A 26,132-nucleotide genomic window follows, 5' to 3' on the forward strand; every position below is an offset into this window, starting at 1 on the left:
CTCCCAACACCCCAGATACACGCACAGGCTCAGTCACTCCTCACAGGGATGGAGGTAGACGAGCAGCAGCATGCTGCACCCCCACTACCCCCCACCTCACTGACAGCGATCCGAACCGATGCTGAATAATAATGCGCGGTAAAAGCAAGGCTGTCCCGCAATGAGGCGTGGAGCTGGAGGGGGCATGAGAGCAGCGCGGTTCCTGACCGTCATCGTCATCATCACCGCCGCCCGGACCGCCGGAGGCTCGCCGCTGCCCCTGGAGCCCGAGGTACGGCTGTCAGTTTCACCCGGACCCGGTAGTGTTCTACGGAGGGGTTAACCCCGGCGCGGCGGGCGGTCTCTATCAGCTAAACTAACCCACCTCTAGGTTGCGTGAAAATCCAGCGAGATTTATCATTTAAATTAAAACTTTAAAGCGGAAAAATGTTTGATATCGCACTTGGCAGCGCACGTTTTAAAAACGTTGATTATGATTTAGCAATCTCGATTCTGGTGAAATGTTCATTTTGGGACTGAACATTAAATATTGCACTTAACATTTCAGTAACGTGACATTCCGCTGATATCTTCTACCATCTAACAACTTATTGATCAACAGGCGTCCACAATCGATCCGTGATTCAAACCAAACAATTGATCGGCTGTTGAATGTTTTTCCACTGTGTCGGTGTTCCATAAATAAAAGTCTTTGTGTCTCAGAGGGACGCGCTGTTTTGTTACACGTTCCTGTTTGGGTGAAGGGCGTCTGTCAGCTCCTAAATGTTCATTTCCACCCACCTGAACCTGATCTGTAATCACAGCTACGCCTGCTGTTGTCTGAACACGATCCACGGTGCGCACCGGGCGTGCGTCCGTGCGCACCGGGCGTGCGTCCGTGCGCACCGGGCGTGCGTCCGTGCGCACCGGGCGTGCGTCCGTGCGCACCGGGCGTGCGTCCGTGCGCACCGGGCGTGCGTCCGTGCGCACAGTCGAGCTCCGGTGCGCACGGACGCACACGCGTGTGATGGAGAGATTTGTAATATTAAACCATCGACGTCTCTAAATACAAAACCACAACACCTGCTGTCGGGAACCCAGTTGGTTCGTTGCTCACCGTGTGTAGGTGTTCATTTCAAAACTATTCCTGACTTGCATGTTTACTTGAAATTCTTTGCGAAATAATAACTATGATTTTTTTTTTCATAGACGCCTTCAGGGGATTCTCCCTCTTATGGGTGGTCCAGATCCATACATCCACTCTGTAGGCTACAGCAGCTACAATGCAAATGGAAAATGATCTTAAAACTTTTATTATGTAATTTTTTTGGATTTTTCCCCACTGGGTTGTAATTGTAGGGTTGATGAATCAACCCTGTCATAAAACAAGAAAGCAAAGTTTTTCTACCAACGCAGAAGAAGACCTAATCTCACGATATTGAAGAAAATGATAGAGGGATCCAGAATTTGTGAACCTGTTCCGCTCAGAATTGAATAAACCTTTTCTTCATTCAAGGTCCACCACCACACAGATTTCATCAGAGTCTTTCGACATCTCCTGGAGATATGTAGCCTACAAACCACCTCTGAAATCCGTTGGTGGAGATAAAAGTCCTCCCAGGAGGCATTAAAAGCTTGTGTTGTGTTCATGATTACAGGTTTTTCTGGAGAAATATGGCTACCTCCATCAGGACCACCACCTCCACGATGCGGTGGAGATCCAGTCGGCTGTTTGGTAGGTGGCAAAGTTCTCCTGATCCAAACCAGGGGGAGTAAAACTAATAATCCTGACCCCTGATCCGGTATCACCCGGGGTCGTCAGAAGTCTACAGATCACTGCATGCTCTACAATTTGTTAATCGGTAGCTGGTTGTGGTCTTTTGAGGTGCGGGGGCTTGATGTGGGACAACCCCCCAGGGGCCTGAATATCAGTGAAGGGCAGTAAAACACACCCTCACCTGTACTGAACTCCCTCTGACCCACCTAGGAATTTGGAGCCCCCCCCCCCCCCCCTGGCCCGTAGACGACTGTACCGTTTGGTGAATGATTGACAAATATTTCCTTCTTCTGCAGCAAGTTCCAGTGGTTGTCCAGGCTTCCTGTCACAGGTGAGCTGGACAGCGCCACCCTGAGGCAGATGTCGACGCCCCGATGCGGGGTGTCGGACGAGGGCAGCCAGCAGATCTGGGCCAAGAGGGTGAACGCCATCTTCACAGGAAGGGGAGGATCACGGCGCCGTGGGAGACGCTCTGCTCTTCAAGGTATTTAGATTGGACCATCCAGACTTACATGAGGACCCCGCCTGTCTGCAGGCTGTGATGTCCGTCATTGTCTTGCTTGGAGGGGGTGTCGTGTGTCCTGTTGTAGAGCGGTCATAAAGATCCGTTAACTGGGAGGGCCTACCTCTAACCTGAAGCAGTAAATGGGGGTGAGGTCAGTAATTAAAGCTGCTGGAGTGTCTGATGTCGCACGTGTCGACGCTTTTAGAGACAATTCCACAAGTCTGTGTAGCTTGTTTGTCTTTTATCCATGAATCAAACACCCCTGTGGGTTGAGATTCCCAGCTGACCCTCTAGTGCACGTGTGTCAAACTCAAGGCCCGCGGGCCAAGTGTGGCCCTCCACATCATTTTATGTGGCCCACGAGAGCATAAAAGGTCTAAAGAGTGTGTAAAATTAAATAAAAACATATTTTTTTTCTGTGCAACTGGAATGTTTGTGACTTAGATTACATTTAATTACATTTATTATTTACATCTGGCCCTTTGAGGACAGCCATTACACTGATGTGGACCCTCGGTGAGAATGAGTTGGACACCCCTGCTCCACTGTATGAAATAATTTGTTTCTCTGGAGACGTATCTGTTCTTTCAGTGTCTGAGAAATGCATGTGGGGAAACTTTCAAGACCAGGCAAAGCTCAAATTTTCCTGATTGGAAATGACCCCTTTTTTTTTTTTTTTTGCTTTAAATACGGCAATAACAGCATTCATTAGTAAGCAGATTGCTGCAATTTAAGCTGGATAAAGACCGCAGGATTTAAATGTTTAACCACGGTTTAAAAGCGCAGCTGAGCCGCCACATTTCTTGCGAGCTGCATGAAGTAATTGAGCACAACATCCTCCCCTCCTCCCCAGCTTTGGAGGTGCTTTGCAGAAAATCCTTGAGAATTACCAGGAGGTGTAATTTCCCCCACTCTTATAAACTAAAGGTTTTGAGTGGAGCTGGTGGTGAAATCTTTTTTAAGTGTTATGGATGTTTGTATATCCCACATGAGGTATTAGCTATTAAGACGACTCTGTCTTGTCGAGACCTTCAGCCGGTTTGGGGCGAAAGATAAAACCGCTCAGGGAATTTCAAGATCTAAAGAAACATCCCACAAACGTCAGTGGAAATTGGGAAGTGAGTCACATCACAGACCTGGGAGTAAATTATTGTTTTCTTGTCTGGCTCTGGAGCAACAGGATGCATCTTTATTTCTTTTATGACATTTGTTTTCGCACCTTTTGTTGCCGCCATCCCTCGTCGGCTGTGTCCTTCCTCCTTTGTGATTGAGGAGCAGCAGCCTGGTGCCTCCAGCCTCCTGATGTGTAAAGACTCCGCATTCCTTCCTGTCACTGACGAGCTTGGCTAATGTTCAGGGAATGCAGCGGCGGCTGATGTTTGCTGCTGCCTCTTCATGTCGGTACCTGACGTGCTCTCTGGTAAACACTTCCACAACTGACTGACTGGATTACATTGTGTCAATGGCCAGATATGTTACTGACTGTTTGGATGGATGACAGCCTGTTTTTCTTCTATTCCCATTTCACCATTATGTACTAATGGTAAGTTGGGGGTCTAAATTGCCCATAAGTGAGTCTAGATGGTCGATATTGGACTCAGGTGGACTCTGATGGTCAGGTTTTACCCCATCTCTGTCCCAATGTCAGCTGGAATATGCTCCCAACATTTGGAATTGATATATATTGTCTCCTCAGAATAAATCCCACTGACTTCCATGATCCCTGACTTCTCCTCCAACTCACTCAAGTTGATATTTGTGGTTGTGAAAGAAACGGTTTAGCAGGAATTGGATGGATTCCATGAAATGTAGTGTAAACATTCGCATCCCCCCTCAGGCTGAACTGCTATTACTTGATTTATTTTTTTTAATCATCAAATCAAAATTACAATACCACACGCACTCAAGGCATTTTAAGGTGGATGTGTCGGTCCTGAATCGGGGTGAAGGCGTGGTCGACTGGAGACAATCAGTCCCTTTATTCTAGTGTCTATAATCACAACAAGAGCCAGAACTGTTTTTATACCGTATTTCAACTTAATACTAAACTCACACACCGACTCCATGCACACAAGTCGGTGTGTGTGTTCTCCATCAGCTGAGGTGTGATGCGGTTTAGTTTTGTGTGAACACGGCTGCCTCTCAGCCTCCTGGAAACTGAAAACAGACCTTGACTGGAGGTTGAATCTGACGGTCGTTCCCACTGATATTTACAGAGCTGACATTCCACCGCCCTTGTCTGAGATAAGAGCTGTAAAAAGGTGTGTGTGTGTGTGTGTGTGTTTCACATGTGTGGATCTGTGTCCAGCCTGTTAACCGTTTAACCTTTTAATTTACTACATATACTCTAATTTAACACTATTTCACCGATTTGCTTCACTAGAATTGCTAAACTCCTGGATTTGTCGGTAAGGTGATTGAAAGGAAACAAACTGGATCGACCACTTCAATCTATCCTTTACTTTCTCACTGCAGAACAGCATCACAGCTACAGGAATAAATGTAAACATGCAGATTTTAATGTGATTTTAAAATAAAACAACAACTGTTGAAAGTCAGGAAAACGGTCAGAATTCTGATTTCATTCATTCTCAGGTTCTCAGATCAGAAGAACAATTCTCACTTATAAATAGATTCTCATTGTGATAGGACATAAGGCATGAAAGAGGCACGTCAGGGGCCAATCAGAAATCCTGGTTCACCAATCCTGGTGAACACAGGATTGTTGTGAGACTGTTAGCACGCGGCGTTAGCATTTAGCTGCCTCAAACAACCTCTGAGTTGATAGCAGTAACAAACCAAATGCCTGCACCTCCACAAACAATAACTTCAGCTATCAGATGATCTCGGTCACTTCCTAATGTCTGTGATCCCCCACCCGCCCCACACTCCTGCCACAGAGGGCATCATGGTAATTGCTTCCATCAGGGAAGTCGGGGAATGTCTTGCGTATCTGACTTCCTGGCCTCGCTGCCGTCCGTGGGGACGTCTTCATCTGAGGCGGTCGGGCCGGAGCTCCGCTGAAGCTCTGCACACATCATGTGCCAACAAGCCTGGTGTATATTAATCATCTGGGAGGGAAAAGTCGAGGAGGGAAAACCATATGACCTCAGGCCGATGCTCTGAGAACTTTTCCTGCTAGTAAAAGTCTGACTTTTAGAGGAAAAAAAGTAGTTTTTAATAAGTTTGGGATCTTCTTTTTGTCTTTATCTCAATCCTCTCAACCTCAGACACCATGGCAACGCTTTTTATGTAATCTCAGCATCAGCATTAATGTGACTGGTAAAAAAAAAAAAGTACAAAAAAAAGATCACAAGCAAACAAAAAAAGTTCCAACTGTGATGAAATTGCGGATTAAAAATCGATTAAGTGTATTTAAGAATCAAACCTGTAACGTAACCGTTCTTAGATCTGGACTCGCTTTGGCAGAAACTCAACATATTTCTGTTGGTCTGAATTTTTGCAACAATTGGAACAAGATTATACAACGCTCAACTTTACAGTTGGGTTTGCGTTGGGTTGCTGCCGAGGCACAAGTTCAGTTTCTGTAGTGTTTACTCAAACAGAAACACACTGATGTCACTGCCAAACCCAGGCCTTAATGGCTCCAGATATCCCGATCTTTGCTTTCCTCCAGGGTGCCGTTTAGCTCTCATGCAGTTTACAGTATTCAGCACATACCTCTGTTTTATCGCTCTCATCATGAGTCTGTATATTATTTAGTCGAGTGCATAAGGCATCAAAATAACTCAAGGGTTCTCCAACCTGCCTCCTCTGTGCATGATTACACTGGAGTGTTTAAAGTCGGCATGTGTGTGTGTGTGTGTGTGTGTGTGTGTGTGTGTGTGTGTGTGTGTGTGTGTGTGTGGACCTCCCACTCATATGCGGCCTCCGCTTTGGGTGATCATACATCGGGCACATCGTTAAATATTTAGACAACCGTGAGAGTGCTTGAGCAACTTTTGCCGCTTTCTAGATAAACTTCAATTCCAAAAGTATGTAAATGTATAAAAAAAAAATTTCTTCTCTGAAGTGATTTTGCTCCAGAATCTCAATCTTTGAGATGAGCAGAGATGATTCAAACGTTTATTGGTGTGAACTTTACACACTTTTATAACGTGTGTGTAACCAGGACCTGGACTCGGGTCAACCATAGTGAGCATCCATCCCTTCCAGAGTCCCCCCCTCCCCACAGCTTCATATTATCTAATGACTGTTTCCTTTGCCTCTCCGTCTGTCTGTTGTGTTTGATCGCTGCCTGGTTGAGACCTGCTGTGTGTTTGTTGTATTCAGATCGCTCCACTAGTTAATCCCCTGCATGCATATTAACCATCCTACTGTTTTGTAATTTAAAGCACGGCTGTGTTTTAATTCCCCTCCTCTCAATGTCTCCGAACAAATGTGAGATTTTGAAGTTTGCAGCCTGTGTAATTATGTCCCAGCTGAGAAACCACAGACACATGATGTAGTGAAGTGTTTAACCGAGCGTGTGCTCAAAAGTGCTTCTTCAGGTTAGCCAGCAGCGAGCTAACGCCGCTAACATCCTTTCATTTTGGTTTGGTTTGCTCTTATAAACTAGAGGTTTATGGGCCATCTGGCATTCATAATATAAACTTAGAAGATGTGAATTCGTAGCTACTATGGTAGGAAGTGATCATGTAAACTGTTTGTGAAACCTTTTTAAAAAAACCTTTATTTATACTCTATGAAAATGGCTCCATAAATCACTTGTTTTATGAGGTATTGCAAGTAAAAGTTCTTATTGGTTGGATTTTAGCCCCTTTTTTAAAAATTCCGACATACAAAATAGCTCCAAAAAATGAGTTAAGATTATCAACAATTAAATATGATGTAAAAAAGCGTCTCTAAATATTAACAACAATTGTTTTAAGAGGCATCATTTTTTAAGATTTCTGTCTAATGGGCTATAAAAATAGACATTTCCATATTGTGTAAAGGCGTCTGTTGTGCAGAAAAGGCTCAATTTACACAGGGTGTAAATTTGAGAGGTAAAACCTTAATTTTCATATTCTGTCCCCTTTCTTTTTTTCTGCGTGGGTGTTCTCCAGCCGAGAAGTGGTACAAACGCCACCTCACCTACCAGATCGTGAACTGGCCCCGCCACCTGTCCCTGGGCTCGGTGCAGCTGGCGGTGCGCGCCGCCTTCCAGCTGTGGAGCAATGTGTCGGGCCTGGTGTTCCAGGAGGCCCCCGAGGGACCCGCAGACATCCGGTTGGCCTTTTATGAAGGCGACCACAACGACGGGGCGAGCAACGCCTTTGACGGACCAGGTCAGGGATCGGCCTGTGTTTTCATGCGTGCTTTAATCTGCATGCGTGTGTGTTCCTACGTAACAATTAGTGTTTGTGCGACGGCCTTGTGTGTGTGATTAGATCTCTCTGTGCAAAACACATCTTGATCCCGAATGACTGAATCAATAAATCCCAGTGCTTATGTTTACACAGCCACCAGATTACTGTAAGTAAACCAGGTCAAGATAATAGTTTGATTACACCCTAGGCTGAGTTACATGACTTGTAAACATGTGTTACTCATGAAGGGTGTGTGGTCAGCTGCAGGACACGTGTTTGCACCTTTTTCTGAAAGGAAGGAGGATGATTACGCATATTTTGACAGTTGTGTGTTTTTTGTCAAAGAGAATCCAGGAGGGCACCTGATGGATTGCCTCCAGCTGCCAAAGCTGAACAGTCATACACATCCGGTTTGCGTTTATGCCCCGACCTTTTTATGCCCCTTCCCTTTTATGGTAATAGACCGAGTCATTTTTGAATAATTAGGTAAAATACCCCACAAAAAAAATTTCTGGATCTGCCCTTTGATACGGATATGCAATGTTTTAATGGTTTTAATGGTTTTTTTTGTGGCCCCTTTGCGAAAAACCATCCAGTAGTTTTTGTAATCCTGCCATAAAAAATATAAAGAAATGTACAAAGAGCGTTAAACTTTTCAATTAAAAATTAAATTGAGATAAAATGGAATTTAAAAAACCCCTAACAGATAAATTTGATGCTCTTGGTATAAAGCAAAATTCAAAATTTCTGATATTGTTCTAGTTCTGACCTTTGCCCTCTGATGCCACTCTGATGCTGGAACTATTTCCTGTCTGGCCCTCAGGGGGGACCCTGGCTCACGCCTTCCTGCCTCGCCGGGGGGAGGCCCATTTCGACCAAGCAGAGCGGTGGACGCTGAACGGACACAAGGGACACAATCTGTTCATGGTGACGGCCCACGAGATCGGACACACGCTGGGACTGGAGCACTCCCCCGTCCGCCACGCCCTGATGTCGCCGTACTACAGGAAGCTGGGGCGGAACCTGGTGCTGAGCTGGGATGACATCATCGCCGTGCAGCAGTTGTACGGTGAGATGAGAACTCTTAACGGTGGTTTGATCAAACCTTTACGTCCTGTTTTTGGATCTGTTGCATCGAGGGAAACGTTGTGTGTGGGGAATAGAAAGTGTGAAAACTCTGGCAGAAGCCATGGGGAGGAGGCCTCCAAGGCCACCAGCCGAAAACACAGATAGAGGAAGAATGGAGTGGAAGAGCCTGTTGAGAGTACCCACCGATAATAAAATTTAACCTTGACATTGTCAAAAAAAAAGAGGGAGTTGCAGCAAATACAACAATAGAGCTTCCTTCTCGTATCTTCATGGCTGTTTGTCTTTTATCAGTGCAACACGTTCAGTTTGGATTACAGGACTTTGTTGACTATTTTACATGTCTTTAATTCTAAGAAGGAGAATGAAAGAGAATGAACAGAATATGTTTTTTTTCCCAAGCTTTATTCCTGGAAAAAACCAAGCGATTCAGGTGAAATCAACATCCTTTCCTTCATGTTTGAACTCAGCTGGTGTGTGTGTGTGTGTGTGTGTGTGTGTGTGTGTGTGTGTGTGTCTGTGTGTGTGTATGAGGGACTCTCTTCTACCAGCCTCTCTTCTGTGGCCTCTCAGCTGCTCGGAGAAGCAGGACGACGTGGTGTGTGTGTGTGTGTGTGTCAAAATAACACAAGACGGAGGGACTCCATCAGTGGCCTGTTTGTATGTTGCTGTCCTGCTCCTTGGTGGGGACGTTTCTTAGGTCGTTGTGTTTGACAAAGATAGTGGTTTCTGTTTACTGAGCCTCCGTTCTCCCTCCTGGCGAGGCGAGGCAGGTTCCCACATGTGCAAAGATCTCTTATTGTGCTTTTCCAAGTTGCAGATTTTGCTACAGCAGCTTCAGTTGGCGTCTCCCTTCTTCTAACCAAGCTGACATTACTTATTCGAAGCCGAACACATTAGGTGCCTCATAAATAAATGGAGCCTACAGGTGGATACTGAAGGGGTATCCACCCAAAACACGGAGGATAAAATTTGACTCAATACTCAATACTGCCACCACATGGTTTGGCATGCTTATAGCAGTCTTGGAAAACGCACTGCTGCGTTTACGTGTGGACGGAAGTCCCGTCCCGGAAGTCCCGTGTGGACGGAAATCCGTTATCGTTAACGGTATCTGTTATCACGATAACGATAACGATAATGGATTTTTTTTAAAAACGGAAGTTTTTAAAAACGCATATTCCCGTCCACACGACAGCGTTTTTAAAAAAATCTCCGTCCACACTTAAACGCAGCAGTGCGTTTTCGAAGACGCATAAGCATGCCAAACCATGTGGTTTTATCCAATAGGAATCCTCCGTGTTTTGTTGTCACAACACACGGGCCCATAAATATGACGTCACAGCGGTTTTCGTCGCAGGCAAGACGTCAGCGTTTTTAAAAAGTCCCGGATACGCCGTCCACACGACAACACAGACCCAGCGTTTTTTAAAAAAATCCACCTCGGCCAGCGTTTTTAAAAAGTTGCGTTTTCGTTCCGGATATCTGCGTTGTCGTGTGGACGGAAGGCGTAAACGCAACAAAAAAGTTGCGTTTTTAAAAAAATCCGTTATCGTATGGACGAGGCCTTAGAAAGAAGTCAACACGCATATTAAAAAATCTGACATTAAAAACTGGTTAAATTCATTACGAGTGCAGTCAGTGCGAACAGAGCGGATTATTTCCTGATCTGAAGTTCGAAGCAGATATGGGTATCTGCTATGGATATCTTAGAAGTTCGAAGCTCCGACGTTCGTCTTCGTTTATTAATTAAATATTGTTTCGATCGATCGGTACTCCAGTCGGAGGTGAGGTGCAGCTATTTTTTAACTAGTTTTTAATGTCAGGCTGCTAATTTACTGTCAAATATGACGCTGTTTTCGGTGTCTCACCGCCGTGAATCTCACCGCACGTCCCTGCAGACAGAATACACAGGCCTGAATGTGCCCCTCCACCGCCCCCCCAGAACTATCAACTACATTTGTAAATCAATGCAGCACATCAGACACCTTTGTCTAGAAGTGAATCTGCTCTTGAAATTTCAGAAAAGGCTGGAAGTTCAGCTTTGAGGGTCTTTCATTCACCTTTCTGCCAGTTTCTCCGTGTGCTTCCACAGACTAATAGAATGGACCGTCACTAGATTCCAGATGGCAGCACAATGGCATTTTTAAGACCAATTGAGTTTAAAGTGGGTTATTTCCGACGCCAAATAGTTAATAAATACTGAGATCAGTCAGTCAAACTTTATTAATAGAATTGTTTAAAGTTCCTTATGTTTTGCTACGTAATCACCGGGGCTCCTACAGTCTGCTCTACCGTCTGAGAGCAGCTCAGTCAGAGCCGGGACTTCGGTGACGCCCCTTGACTACCGTTGTTAGGGGGCGTGGGCCCGAGTGCCTTGTGAGGGTGCGCCTCTGGTGGCGGAGTGCGGCATGACTGGCGCCAGACTGGCGGCTTTTTTCAGCGATCATGTTTTTAACCAATATCAATATGAATATTAATCCATATATAAGACGCACCGGATCATAAGGCGCACTACGGGTTTATGAGAAAGTTTTAGGCTTTTAGGTGCGCCTTATAGTGCGGAAAATACGGTAATCATAAAAAAACATAATACATTTTATATCTATGGAAAGGTCTGAAGTAATTGAAAAGATCTGATGCAGTGAACGAAAAAAGATTTCTGTATTATATTTTTATTTACACTTTTATGACATGTCATGTTTGAGTCCCCGAGAGTTAAATCATATTATAGTGTTATTTCTGTTTAGGTCAGTTTGGAACAATTTTTTAAAATCTTCAGTCAGAACTCTTAGCACTGCCCTGCCCTCCACAGACATTTCTCGTGTCCTTATTCCAAATCCTTCTTCGAGTCTCCACAGAAGTTCACGTCCCCCCTGAGGAGTGTTCATATCGCTTTTTATACCGTCTGATGAGTCAGAACTTTCCATTTTGACCTGACATGAGGTGTGAGACAGCTGCAAGTGAAGACACAGCATTCTGCAGGAATGCTCGCATGGCTGCAGGACAGTCTCACAATCGTTTGGCTCCTCCAACACAGAACTTCAGCTCTGCAGAAGCTCGTAGGCAGGCAGCGTGCATGTGTCTCCCCTCTTGATTCATATCTGAAACGCCCCATCTGCTCTGCCTCCAGACACATTCAGGCGTCCGTCTCCTAAAATGGTATTTGCCAGCCTTTACTCCTCGCAGGCCTCCCTCAGGAAAAAAAAACAAAAAAACCTAGAGCAACAACAATCCTGTTTCCACCGCCAAAGCACCGTTCAGACACATATTTCATTTCAGCTCAGTGAGCGCAGCACCTAATCCAACTTTGATTTATAGTTTGACAGATGTTTTAGTGTTTGTGCATTAAAACTGAATCTTTTTTGCCTTTAAGTCTGTAAACTCAATCTAAGATGTCTCATTCTGTTAACATTGTGTGTCGCCTCACAGCAGGATTCTATAGTTGTCTCTCTTGGGGGGTTTAGCAGCCTACATGTGTTTTAAAAAAAAAAAAAAACCCATCTTCTTATCGACATGATTTCTTCCCTTGGCAGTTATTTCACTCCCACATGAATGCCAAGCAGCTCCAGAGACAGACATGACGAGAACTGTGACTGACAGGACTACGACTGGAAACGTCTGCTTAAAGCTATGAGCTTCAGGCATTGTGTGTGTCCATGTTTTATGTGTGTGTGTGTGTGTGTCTGTTGGTGAATACTGTATGAACCATTCCTGGAGTTGCCATCGTGACCTGATAAAAAGCAGATGTGAGCTGTCAATCTGTGTTTGACTGAATGTACAGTATGTACGATTAAAAGCAGCAGCGGAGAAAAATATCTAGTTAAAGCAGTACATGTAAAAAGTCTCAGTCACCATTGTGAATTTAAAAGAACATAAATAATCTGAAAGCAACTGCAGACCCTGGTGAGTGTGGATGTATTAAATATGATGATTTATGGATACATGTTTTCTGTTGGGAAAAAAAGTCAAAGGGTCATATGTTAAAGGGGCCCTATTATGAAAATCCCACTTTTTCAGGTCTCTACATATACATAGTTTACCTCCCTAACCCGACCAACTCCTAGAATCTGGTAAACAAACACTTCCTGCATCAATAGATATTTGGACTTTTAGGAAGTTATGGCTCTGAACGACTCGATTCGACCATGAAGCGCTAGAATAGGCATTCTTGACGTCAGACTTTGCACTCTGCTATTGGACAGAGTATTGGACGATATGGATTGGTGGACATGCTCAGGGGCGTGGACGATATGGATTGATTGACACGCCCAAGGGCGTGGTCATCCCGAAAACGGGAGTTCTTCCTGTCAGACGTGAGGCAGCATTCTCTTGAAATGGCGTCCGTCACAGGGAGACATGATAGTTGCTCAGTTGTTGATTGTACAAATCAACACCAGTGTTTATTTTTCATCCCATCCAATGAAGAACAGAAGAGACCGTGGTTACATTTCATTTTTAATGGCTCTCTGCAGCTACACCGCCTGCACGTTTGTGTGTGAACCACTTCAGTCCAGCCTGTTTTAGCAATGAGGGTCAGTCCAGACGGGGCTTTGCCTGAGACTGATCCTCATTCAAGGATCACTCCCAACCATACGGGACCAAGGACCTGCACCCCGGTTACAGGTAAGTCTCACCACATTTATCTTTTTAGCAGTTGTCTGTTAGCATGGGTGATCAATTGCTATTTGGCTAATTAGGTGGTGCTGCTTTGTTTCGGGTTTGCGTGTGTGCGCTCCAACGTGTGTGCTGAACCTACAGTATCTACTGTAGGTACAACGTGTGTGTGCTAAACCTACAGTATCTACTGTAAGAACAACGTGTGTGTGCTAAACCTACAGTATCTACTGTAGGTACAGCGTGTGTGTGCTAAACCTACAGTATCTACTGTAGGTACAACGTGTGTGTGCTAAACCTACAGTATCTACTGTAGGTACAATGTGTGTGTGCTAAACCTACAGTATCTACTGTAAGAACAACGTGTGTGTGCTAAACCTACAGTATCTACTGTAGGTACAGCGTGTGTGTGCTAAACCTACAGTATCTACTGTAGGTACAATGTGTGTGTGCTAAACCTACAGTATCTACTGTAGGTACAACGTGTGTGTGCTAAACCTACAGTACCTACTGTAGGTACAACGTGTGTGTGCTAAACCTACAGTACCTACTGTAGGTACAACGTGTGTGTGCTGAACCTACAGTACCTACTGTAGGCACAACGCACCAGAGTTGGGCTCACATTTTATCTGTTTTCTTTTTGTCGGTTAGCATGAATGAAGTCATGCTATGCTAGGCTATGTAGGGAGGTCTCCTTTGTTTCGCGTTTGCGTATTGCGTGTGTGCGCGTGCACTCCCACACGTGTGTGCGTGCCGGACCTACAGTATAAAACTAAAACGCACGTAAGTTGGTTCATATTTTCTTATTGTTTGTTAGCCTGAATGAAGTCATGCTATGCTAGGCTATGTAGGGAAGTTGCTTCTGTTTCGCGTTTGTGTATTGCATGTGGGTGTGTGTGTGCACGCCCGATCACGTGTGTTTGCTGGACCTACAGTAGGTACAACACACACAAGTTGGTCTCATATTTTCTATTGTTTGTTAGCATGAAGTCATGCTATGCTAGGCTATGTAGGGAGGTCTCCTTTGTTTCGGGTTTGCGTGTTGTATGCGCGCACGCTCCCACACGTGTGTGCGTGCCGGACCTACAGTATAAAGCTGAAAAGCACAGTACGATGGTTCATATTTTTTTCCGTATTATCTGTCAGCATAAATAAAGTCAACTTATGCTAGGCTAAGTAGGGAGTTGTTCTTTGTTTCGTATTGTGTGCATGCGCACGTGTTAGAGTCGATTGTTTGTTGGTTGTCATAGCGACAACGCACACAGGTCTGTCCTTCTTATCCAAAATCAGAACATTGGTGTCCTGAAATTAGTGTCCCTCTTCCTTGTGCATCCTTTCAGCCCACAGCTTCAAGGGACGTGGGGGGCCAAACTGACCCAGTGGACACCCATACTGTTGGTACACAGCTGTCCTGCAGGACTCTTCATTCCCACTATTGAAGTAAAGGTATGTACAAGTCATATTCCATACAATGTTTTAATAAAATTGGTTAAATACACTAATTTTCTAAATATAGTTGTCTATAGGTGTTAGTGAATGTACGGGTTGATAGTAGTTCAGTAAAAAATAATAGTGTTGTGTATTAGAATTTTCCAGCAAGACAGTAAGTGAAGTGAAGACTTCAGTATAAAATTTTTTGAGACAGATTCATGTATGTCATATATTGTTTTGGCTCCTTATTTCATTACGTTTGGGGTACCCCTCTATAAGATCCACTTTCCAAAGGCTTTTGAAGGGACAATGCAGAGTCAAACCTCACAAGACAGCCAACATTCTGTTAGTGTTGCAATATTTTAATATTTCAAACAAAAATATTTTAAAATTCTGTTGGTAATTGCTCACAACAAACACAGTAAAAAGTAACCATACAATTAAATAAATTAGTAGCAAGTACCAGGATGTATTTTGAACACAATTTTTCTAAACAGAGAAATGAATCAAACAATATCAATAACAGTAAAGATCTTTGTGTTTTATTGAACAGATTTTGTATCTGACATGTTGGACCTCATATGTGACAAAGTCTTGGTGGACCCCATGCCATACACAACTGAGATGTTGTCCATTCCTCTCCCCCAGAATCTGTCTGCCCAGTATGAGCGTCCGGACAAGGAGGAGGTCATTGCCAGCTACGTGACCAGGTTCAACCAAGACTCAGTCTGAATCCAGCGTAGTGGCCTTTGTCTTCAGGAAACTCCTGTCGTATGCGAAGGACCACACATGCTGCAATGACGACCCGGATTCTGCACCCTAAGTAGCCCCAGCACCAGCCAACAAAGGTGCGATAGGCCAGATGTCTGCACCGTCTACAGAAAAAGGACACAAAATTATTTATTTCACAATATTTTCAATCCTGAGTATTACAACTGTTGTTGATTTCCTAACAGGATGGCTCTGTGTTCTCATTATTAATATTGGATGTATTGTTTTATGTAAATAAATGCTTGTATATGTCAACAGAAATGGATTGTGAATACCAAAAAAATTTTCAACATGTCTATTAATAAGATAAAAATCAAGGTGTCGCAAATACAATATAGACTTTTTTGTACCTATATTTGTCATGTTACTGCATTAATGAAGGAATGCCTAATGAAGCAAAATCGGACAACTAGTTTTTATTCTGACATTTTTCAAAGAACGACTTACCGATGTATTCACCTCAGACGTGAAGGGCCATATTCGGCCCTCAGTACGTGACCGGCCCTTTGTAGGGTGTACACGTTTAGGCACACAGGCTGGAACCCAGGATGTTGAGTCATGCACGGAACTTCATCAACCTGCAGACGGCTCCTAACCTACAGTGAAAAACATGGTAAAGGTCATTTAAATTTACAATTGTAAAAGTAGCCGAATACCGTAGAGACATAACTTTGTGGTTTACATCATTTCACCATTAACCTGGTGTGATGGTAGCAGGTGTCAGCTCCATGTGTCTTGTCACAGAGGACTGCCTCAAATATTTAGCAGCTTAGTAACGGGTTAAATCAATGTGATGGAAAAATAAAGTAACTTAGCCGTGAGCAGAAGCTAGCATTAGCCACATGGTAATAACTATCAGAACCACCATCAGACGTAACTGTCACTTATAGAACTACAGCAACTTTTTAGCAGTAAACACATCTGCACATATACAAAATACATAATAAGACATATGACATTATTACTGTGTGATGAGAGGCGGGAGTAGAAGCTAAAGTAGCTACCGGACGATGCTAACGTCCTGTGATGACGTAGGTTACACAACAACAACAAGGAACCAACTAAGTAACGTTCACACGTACTAACCATTCAGAAACGTCCTGCTGCAGCCGCACAGTCGGTGTTTCTTCTGGGTCCGACTCAGGGTCATAGATGTACGCCGACACGATGGGTCCTCCAAACGCCATAATGCTAACAAACGTAACGCCGGTCAGTGTCCCGTTAGCCTAACGCTCTCCTTCAGAGGGGCGTGGCCCAGGTGAAGGAGGCGTTGACCAGTGGAGCTCATTAACATACTGCAGCCGGAGGCCTGAAACGACGCGTTTTGTGAGTAGCTCAGATGAGCGATTTTGAAAAGCTGATATTTAGGACCACAGATCACTTTAGGTCAAAATATTTGGAATACAGCCTAGTTGGACATCTGGCAGCTGAATGACATTAAGTTAAAAATACATAATATGGGACCTTTAAGTACGATCCCGTGACGCTCTTATTTTAAGACTTCCTGTTGTACCCGGAAGTGGTTAAATGTAAATATAATACGCTTGTTCTATTGAGTGCGACATGCGTAATATGCCAGCGTTCAATTGAGTGTTCAGGTGAGCGAACGTGAACGTGGGAGAGGAGGAGGAAGGGTGTTACTGCGTTTGTTTTGCGTTCGACTTTCAAATTTTGTTCGAAGGGCCATATTCGGCCCTCAGTACGTGACCGGCCCTTTGTAGGGTGTACACATTTAGGCACACAGGCTGGAACCCAGGATGTTGAGTCATGCACGGAACTTCATCAACCTGCAGACGGCTCCTAACCTACAGTGAAAAACATGGTAAAGGTCATTTAAATTTACAGTTGTAAAAGTAGCCGAATACCGTAGAGACATAACTTTGTGGTTTAGCTGTGAGCTTGCTACTTGTGTCTCCAAACGGATGTTTTCTGCTTCTGTTGGCATACATTCACAGTGTCCACAGGAACACCTGTACAACAGGTGAAGACACCTCAAAATAGAGCAGATAAAGGCATCACTGCAATATGGTTACATCACTTCACCATTAACCTGGTGTGATGGTAGGAGGTGTTAGCTGTGTGTCTTGTCACAGAGGACTGCCTCAAACATTTAGCAGCTTAGTAACGGGTTAAATCAATGTGATGGAAAAATAAAGTAACTTAGCCGTGAGCAGAAGCTAGCATTAGCCACATGGTAATAACTATCAGAACCACCATCAGACTTCACTGTCACTTATAGAACTACAGCAACTTTTTAGCAGTCAACACATCTGCACATATACAAAATACATAATAAGACATGACATTATTACTGTGTGATGAGAGGCGGGAGTAGAAGCTAAAGTAGCTACCGGACGATGCTAACGTCCTGTGATGACGTAGGTTACACAACAACAACAAGGAACCAACTAAGTAACGTTCACACGTACTAACCATTCAGAAACGTCCTGCTGCAGCCGCACAGTCGGTGTTTCTTTAGGAGCTTCTGGGTCCGACTCAGGGTCATAAATGTACGCCGACACGATGGGTCCCCCAAACGCCATAATGATAACAAACGTAACGCCGGTCAGTGTCCCGTTAGCCTAACGCTCTCCTTCAGAGGGGCGTGGCCCAGGTGAAGGAGGCGTTGACCAGCGGAGCTCATTAACATACTGCAGCCGGAGGCCTGAAACGAAGCGTTTTGTGAGTAGCTCAGATGAGCGATTTTGAAAGCTGATATTTAGGACCACAGATCACTTTAGGTCAAAATATTTAGAATACAGCCTAGTTGGTCATCTGGCAGCTGAATGACATTAAGTTAAAAATACATAATATGGGACCTTTAAGTACGATCCTGTGACGCTCTTATTTTGGGACTTCCTGTTGTACCCGGAAGTGGTTACATGTAAATATAACACGCTTGTTCTATTGAGTGCGACATGCGTAATATGCCAGCGTTCAATTGAGTGTTCAGGTGAGCGAACGTGAACGTGGGAGAGGAGGAGGAAGGATGTTACTGCGTTTGTTTTGCGTTCGACTTTCACATTTTGTTCGACTTCTAAGACCAAAAGAAATCTGATTTTTTTTGGGTGGAATTCGGATTTGTTCCATGTCTAAAGCGTTCGAAACCCAAGATTTGCTTGTATCGTAGTTTCCACTTCCACGGCATCCCAATATTTCCATAGACATTGAAGTATTTTCCAGAATGTTGCCCTAAAAATCACCTCGATGCAATATTTCCCACTTCATCATAGTATTTTTACCATCACAATTCGATATTATGTACTGCATTCCTCACTACAGTACAATATTAAGCATAAGGGATGTGTGCTTAGGTAAATATATTTTGCTGTTAGAATAAGATCCAGTGTGGCACCGGGACGCAGTGGGTAGCGCTGTCCCCGGGTTCCGGGTTCTCCCGTCACCTGACGCGTTTGGTTCCATCTCTTCCTTGCCGGCCTCAGGTAAACCGCTGGGCGATCACTCCGTGAGGCTTCCGGGTCAGGTTCTCCATGCGACCCTGCAGGAGTGGGAGTTCACGGAGCTGCACAGCAACCATCAGCCCGCGGGAAAGCCTCTCTACTGCCGGGGCGTCTTCGATGCCATCACCATGGGTGAGGTCTCATTTCACCACAGCCTGGGGAAATCTTTCTGAACGGACACTGAGTGACAACTACTTCCTCAAACCACCACAAATCAGTGTGTTCCTCTGTTTGTGTGTGTCCAGACCAGAATAAGACGGTGTTGGTGTTTCGGGGGAGTGTGTACTGGACGGTGTCCGCAGATGGAGGTGTGAGCGGCCCGCTGCCCCTCCGTCAGCGCTGGGCCGACCTCCCTCTGGCCATCGAGGCCGCCTCCTTCTCCCCGCTGGACTCCAAGTGGTATTTTTTCAAAGGTACTGGTATTTATATATGAAAGCCCCTAGAATATATTCTGTGGTGTTTATTTAAAGCGTTTCTAAATTTAAAATAAATCTCATCTAATGGTTTCCAGGGAAACGGATGTGGCGCTACACCGGCGCCGTGCTGGACCCCGGCTTCCCCAGGCAGAGCAGTGATCTGGGGCTTCCTCGCCATCCCGACTGTGCCTTCTACTACGCTCCTCTGGGTCATATGGTCATCTTCAAGGGCTCCCGTTACTCTGTGCTCAACCTGAAGACCCTCCATCAGGAGCCCTATTACCCCCGCAGACTGACAGACTGGACCGGGGTGCCTCAGGGGACCAACGGGGCGCTGACCCGTCCGGACGGGCGGCTCTACCTGTTCAGAGAACACCGGTTCTGGAGGTTTGACACGGCCAAGGTGCGAGTCACCAGTGAGGGCCAGTGGGCCAAGGATTTGAGGTGGACTGGGTGCATCGGCGCTCCTCGGAGCAATAACATCCTCTGACCAGCAGGGGGCGCTCTAAGACTTGGATCAAGTGCAATTTGTTGAATCCTTTTTAACGTCACGGTGCTGTAACGCTTCACAACCAGTTTGTGTGTGTAGTAAACGGAGCCCAGCTCAGAAAACAGTCATTGTTTTATACGTTGTGAAGCACATTTAGTGTTTATACTGCAGATAAATGGACATTAGTGGATCTGGATGTGCAATTATAGCCTCATTAGTTAGTAAAAAAAACCTTTTTGTTCTATTTCTTCTGGATCGTCTAACAAATGTCACATTCTAGATAAACAACTTATTTATTTTGGCGTGTTGTGTACAACACATGCTGACCACTAACTACCTGATCTTCCAGGCTGCAGCTGATGTCTCTTGATGGGGTGACAAAGTGGACAGTTGTGAGAGTTCTGTGATTTTTTTTATTTTTTTTATTTTATTAAACATTTCTAGAAGGATGACGATTTTGAAACCTCTGGACGTAACTCGGTGATTTTTCAGAGCGGTCTTCCTTCTGGACGTAATTCATCGATTCCCCTGATCGCTGTAGATTACACTAATCCTACAGATAATTCCTCCTGACAGTCGTGTGGCTCTTGAAGCCTTTTGTCATATGGAAACACCTCAGACAGAACACACACACTCTGCCCTTGTAATCTGAGCACAACAGAAAGAGGCTTTTGTCTTCTCATTGTGTCAGACAGGAACCTTACAATGCTCCTTTTTCCAGCTACTGTTAAATGCAGCGATACGTCCAAACCATCCTGCAGGAACGTTTATACTGTATAACTTCGATCAACCACTGGCCATAATGCACAAACAAGAGAACTCCAGACACGGGTTCATTTTAGTGGTTTGAGGAAAAGATTAATAAAGGGTTAATATTCAAGTTTTACCTGCATAGATCAGACTTTTCTGTGATCAGCTCCTGACTAATAGAACAACTGTTCTTATGTCTTATGTTAGTAAATCTGAAGATCAAAATAATTCGGTACAAATTATCAATCCTAGTCATTACTATAATTTTGGCCAGGTCCACCTTATATACACAACAACACACAAATATTAGAGCAAAGATGATCTGGAGTGAAAAACAGAACTGTAAAACAGAACAATCAGATGAAAGATTTCTAATCGCGATCAATAATCACGCATCGGAAATCCATAAAAATATAAGACCTGACTTCCATTGGAACACCATAGCTGCACAAATAATGAGATCTAAATGAAACAGACGTAAACATTCAATCGTTTCCTCATCGCCTCCAACACAACACCACTCTACTCGCTTCTCTGGGCAGGTTTCAGAAATGAATTTGATGACACAAAGACTTGAGACTCTTTTGAGCGAGCCGCGTCGCCTGCGTGTTAAATGTGCTTTCCTGTTTTCCTGCCCTTTTGTGAGATGAACATCTGACTTCATTCCCTCAATTAGAAGGCTCCCAATCTCATCCAATCTCTCTGCACATTTGTCACCTGTAATGTGATTATTATGCGGCGCAGCGGCACGCAATTAGATAAAGAATTCATCAACCGGCTCCTCGTTGTGTGTTCGTGCTGACAGCAGCTCAGCAGCCGTCCTGCTCTCCACCACAGGCCCGAAGCGGCGGCTTTGTCCCGCCGCCCCCGTCCTGCTGCCGCAGCCTTTACCGGCTGCGTCAGAACAACCCGGGGAGCCCCACGTCCTAGAAGAACCCTCAGGCTGGATGTGAGTCCGTGCCAAACATTCTGTCAGCTCTTTGGCCAGATCCTCGCCGGCCGAAGCCCCGACAGCTGCTGGCCTCTCAGAGCGGAGCGCCATCAGGAGGTCGACGGAGGAGGAGCGCATCATCGTCTTTGCTGGTGTGTGAGGATGTGTAAGCAAGACAGGGACTCCCGTGTCCACGTTAGTCTCTGGCTCCTCCTCTTCCTCCTCCAGGAGGAGATGGGAGAGAGAGCGGGTGATGGAGGGGCGCAGCGGGGAGTCAGGGTGATTGGTGGCTGAGAGCGGGGCTGGGCTGCTCCGCTGGGAGGAGTAACAGGAGCTTCCTGGAGGTGTGCTGCAGCAGCTCCCCGACCCCAGGCTCTCTGCTCCCACGCTTCCTCCGTGGAGCCTCTCCAGAACCGGGTCGCTGCGCGGTCTGTGGGCTGAACCAGACACAGGGGGGGTCGACACTCAGATGATTCTGAACAAGAACATGTGTCATAGGTTTATTTTTACCACACAAGGCCGTTAACTGTAGAAAAAGAATTGCTCATTTCTTGATGTTTTAAATTTAAAAAAATAGTTTTTTGCTATTGTGAATATCGCCAGATTGTCTGTTAATGATGTTTGATTGCAAAATAATGATTTCTTACTGCCAGCACTGAGATTCTGGAACCTAAAAAAATAAAAATAGGATCACGGCCTGGAGAACACGACCACAGAAAATTCCAATTCATGTGTAGGAATGTGATGCTATTTAACTGTCTTCAGCTGTTTGCCTCTAATATCACCTCATTTACTGAAGGACTGCATGTCGTTACTCAAAAACACACACTTGAGATAAAAAACCGTTGCTTATATTTACATTCACCAATAATCTACTTCTTTAACTTTGTTGGCGTGTTTGAAACCATCAGGATGCCTTCGCCACCACGTTTCCTCCAAAACAACAGTCATCCACCCGTTCAAAGCGTTTCACAGCGCTACAGGGCGGATTCAAGACTGAAGCAGTCGCTGTTTCATTTTGATCAACATGTTTACTATTAACACCCACAAAAAGGCCATCTCCTATGCTAATGATCTGTGAAAATTAAAATATCACGGTCCGAACTGAGTCAGATCTTAGCTGATTTAGCTAAACCCAGTTTTTCCACTGCTTCTCACCTTGTTTGTGTGTTTGCCAAGGCAGGGGGGTTGTGAGGCTACAGGGCGACAGGCTGTGTCCCTGTCCTGAGCTCCTGAGCTGCATTCCTTGAGAGGACGTGTTGGGGCAGGTCAGAGGGAAAGCACAGGTCAAAGGTCGTTGGGGTTGAGCTGGGGTTTTCACCTGAAGCACAGAAGGAGGACAGGATTATGATTTACACCAAGACAAGAGAGATTTAAGCATGTTAAGTAACTTTGACGGAATTAACACACACGCATCTAACATATGGCTCCTGTGACAGATTTGAGTTGATTCCGTCAGGCTTGATAGAGTTCTGACTCTTCTCTACAACCGGTTTGATTTTATTGGATGTTTTTTTTTAAAACAGGTTTTGGTGGAAAAATGTTGACACTGATATTAAATTAATAACATTGGAAAAATTGATCACATTAACATTCCATCATGGATTTTTTATGAATAGTTTCCACACAAAGATTTGCGAGAGTGGTTTGATTCATATTCGATCACTAGATGGCAGCTTTGTCACGGGTACGACACAGGACAAAGATCCTGAACAGTAAAGCCTACAGCAGACAGTGTGTGTCGGTAACGTCAGGCAGCGTCAGACTGACGCAAACACCGATGCACGACAAACACCGTGACCTGACTTGACGTAAACAAGGGAAGCTTTTCCTGTAAACAGACCATCCAACAGCGGGAGCTGAGCCGTCCTCAACGTCAGGCACCAGTCAACAGGAAACATGTCCCACTTTTTCCATCACAAAGTTTCTTTACTTTTAAAAGAAAACATTAAAATGAGCTTTAAACCACAGCTTACTTGGAAAAGAACCTTGTTGCCGTCCAGGTCCTCCGTCTGCCAGCGCGTGGTGCTGATGGGGGTGCAGGGGTTGGGCAGCAGGGGGACCAGCTGACCAATTTCTTCCACACTGAACTGCAGCACGGCGGAGCTGCAGGGCTCCACCCGAACCCCCGCTGACAACTGCTTCAACGCCAGCTGCAGGCTCAGGCCCGGTTCTGTGAGGAACAGAAACACAGCAGAGCACAACAGTGTGGAAGTAATGAGTCGAGGAGCATTACAGAGAGAAATCAGGGGTGTGGGTTTTACTCGATTCTATTGTTTTTTATTGAAGATCATTTCATCATCCTACCGGTATGGAGGGTGAACCAGCAGAATCCGGCTTTCTGCTCCTCGGCCTGTCGCTGCAACACCGTCTCATAAAACCGCACGGTGTCCTCGTAGTTGTCGTGTCCGCTGAAGAGAGTCACACGCAGTATTTCCCCTCCACAGTGCACCGGTCGAACCCCCCACACAGGCATCCCTGCACCCAGGCTATAGAAGTCTCTGCTGGGCAGGAGGTAGGGCCTCATCAAAGCGTTGGTGGAAGAGCTGCTGGAGGTGATGTGGACGCCACCGGTCCGTCTACCGGAGCTCTCCGTATGGTGATACTGCCATGGCGGACGCTGGAAGAAGTCCAGCACTTTAAGGATCCGCTCCTCTCCGTAGGCCTCGTGGAGGAAGAACGTGATGGCCACAGACGGGTAGCCTGAAAGAGTTTTGGTGGATTTTTACTTTCAATCAAGCTTAAATAAACACAGATGCAATTCTCATGAGGGGGTGTAACTCTGGGATGGTATGTTTACGCCCTGCACAGAATGAATGCACAATTCCCTTAAAAGCACACCATTTTTTAAGTTTGTTGGCACGAATGGAAAGCTAAATGGTTTAAATCCCTGGAAACATGTTTCGCATATGGAAATTATTACATTATTGCTTTCCACTTAGCAGAAGAAAAAATAAAACCACAAAATGTGCATTAAGGTTAAACTCACAGGCACAAATGGGGTTTTGTCTCTCTAGCACTGAAATACCTAATCCAACTATATAACAAATAAAGCATGGTGCTCTTCCTGACCTGCCACTGGACAGAGGCGGGTGTAGCTCCTGAAGGGGGAGGCCCTCTCCGACACGTGGAGGATGCTGAGGCTGGGGCAGAGCCAGCGGATGAGGCGGTCCAGGGTGTGCTGCAGCAGCAGAGAGTCTCCAGGGTTGGCCAGCAGGTGAAGGTTCATGAGCAGGAGCTGCTGCTGTCGCCTGAGCCGGCTGGTCATGAGGTCTGACACACACACACACACACACACACACACACACACACACACACACACACACACACACACACACACACACACACACACACACACACACACACACACACACACACACAATGACCGACCAATGTAGATATAAAGTCTATGAATGCTGCAGGAATGAATGGATACCTACTGCCTGATGATGACATCCTGCTACAGTCAGATCTGAACGAAAAAAAAATAAAATAAAATAAAGACACTGGTGATTAGTTTATAGTGACTGTAGGAAAGACAAAAATCTGTCTCCATCTTGCGGCGGTGGGTTTGGAAACAGTCCCCTTCACTTCGGTCACCATGACAACCCATTTTCTGGAATAAGCTAACATAAACTTAAAAAGTCCATTTATGTAGGAAAAACACCTTAAATAATCACAAATACCGGGGAAAAGTAGTTAGGAGGTCAAAAGAAACGTTAAGTTTCTGTTGTTAGCGTCTTTATAATATACCGACTTGCACAAAGTTAATTTCCATTTGCAGCTAAAGCTAACAGGCTAAGGCTAACAGGCGAAGTTGTGCTAGCGAGCGTTAGCCCGAAGCTAAAGCGGACGCAAGAGTTCACTCACTCGGCAGTTTCGGCTCCAGAGTCCACGCTCCCATCGTGGGCTCTTTTTAACACCGCCACGCTTCGGAACATAGTCCAGCACCGGCTACATCTGGTCGATCCTCCGGCTCACACACTGCGCCGCGCTGAGAGGGAGAAGCATCCCGGCTGACTCCTGCCTGTCCCACAAAAGACGGCCGCTGACGTCACCAGGCCCCCGGACACCGTTATGCTAATGTCCCGGGGTCGCGGCTGCCCCGAACCCGCGGATGATGACAGGAAAAGCCGCCGGCTGTCAAGTCCTTGCGGATGAAGTATGGGCGAAAGGAAGCTGCGCTACTTTAAATTGAAAGCCGTGTATAATAACACGGAGCAGATGGCGTGGGACTAACAATACAGACAAAGGAGACGGTCCAGACGGGCTGGACGGATTTAAACGTGCGGGGCGCGCATGGAGGGGAGGCTCCACAGCCCGAAATTTAAAGACATTGTTTGCTAAGAGCATTAAAGTCAACAGCTTTAGGAAGCGCGCAGCGATCTGATGTGGAGTGAAATGCCCAGGAGAGTCACAAACCTACAAATTAATGTGCATACCCATAAAAAAGTAGTGGTCTAATAAAACTGCCCTGCATCACCCCGTGTCATGTTGTGCAAAATTAAAGCGAATAAATGTTCAACTTTCAAAATATCCAAAACGCCTCATTAATACAGTGTAAATAACTACTACGAATAGGTTATGTGAACAAAGTTTGGACAAA

At 45.3% G+C, this 26,132-nt stretch overlaps 2 protein-coding genes and 1 long non-coding RNA gene across 3 annotated transcripts; 1 reads left to right on the plus strand and 2 right to left on the minus strand.

Annotated features, from left to right (window-relative positions):
* The first annotated feature begins 24 nt into the window (after positions 1–24).
* mmp28 (matrix metallopeptidase 28) lies at positions 25–20,256 on the plus strand. Its single transcript, XM_068318049.1, has 8 exons — positions 25–271; positions 1,638–1,714; positions 2,053–2,240; positions 7,331–7,552; positions 8,397–8,642; positions 18,922–19,071; positions 19,185–19,352; positions 19,451–20,256. Exons 1-8 carry the CDS (start codon positions 161–163, stop codon positions 19,843–19,845), a joined length of 1,557 nt encoding a protein of 518 aa, XP_068174150.1. The 5' UTR covers positions 25–160; the 3' UTR covers positions 19,846–20,256.
* LOC137597105 (uncharacterized) lies at positions 14,750–18,910 on the minus strand. The gene is made up of 4 exons (XR_011035606.1): positions 17,912–18,910; positions 16,565–17,283; positions 15,926–16,074; positions 14,750–15,582 (listed from the first exon to the last, which is right to left on the minus strand). It is a non-coding gene; the product is annotated as an uncharacterized lncRNA (long non-coding RNA).
* A 133-nt stretch (positions 20,257–20,389) lies between the features above and the next one.
* Positions 20,390–25,976, minus strand: LOC137597102 (protein FAM124B). The gene is made up of 7 exons (XM_068318048.1): positions 25,397–25,976; positions 24,967–24,998; positions 24,599–24,799; positions 23,834–24,229; positions 23,503–23,699; positions 22,685–22,847; positions 20,390–21,963 (listed from the first exon to the last, which is right to left on the minus strand). The coding sequence occupies exons 1-7, from the start codon at positions 25,465–25,467 to the stop codon at positions 21,350–21,352; spliced, it is 1,674 nt and encodes a 557-aa protein (XP_068174149.1). The 5' UTR covers positions 25,468–25,976; the 3' UTR covers positions 20,390–21,349.
* Positions 25,977–26,132: the final 156 nt, after the last annotated feature.

This window comes from Antennarius striatus, chromosome 6 (assembly GCF_040054535.1).
Source record: "Antennarius striatus isolate MH-2024 chromosome 6, ASM4005453v1, whole genome shotgun sequence".
Classification (NCBI taxonomy): Eukaryota; Metazoa; Chordata; class Actinopteri; order Lophiiformes; family Antennariidae; genus Antennarius; species Antennarius striatus.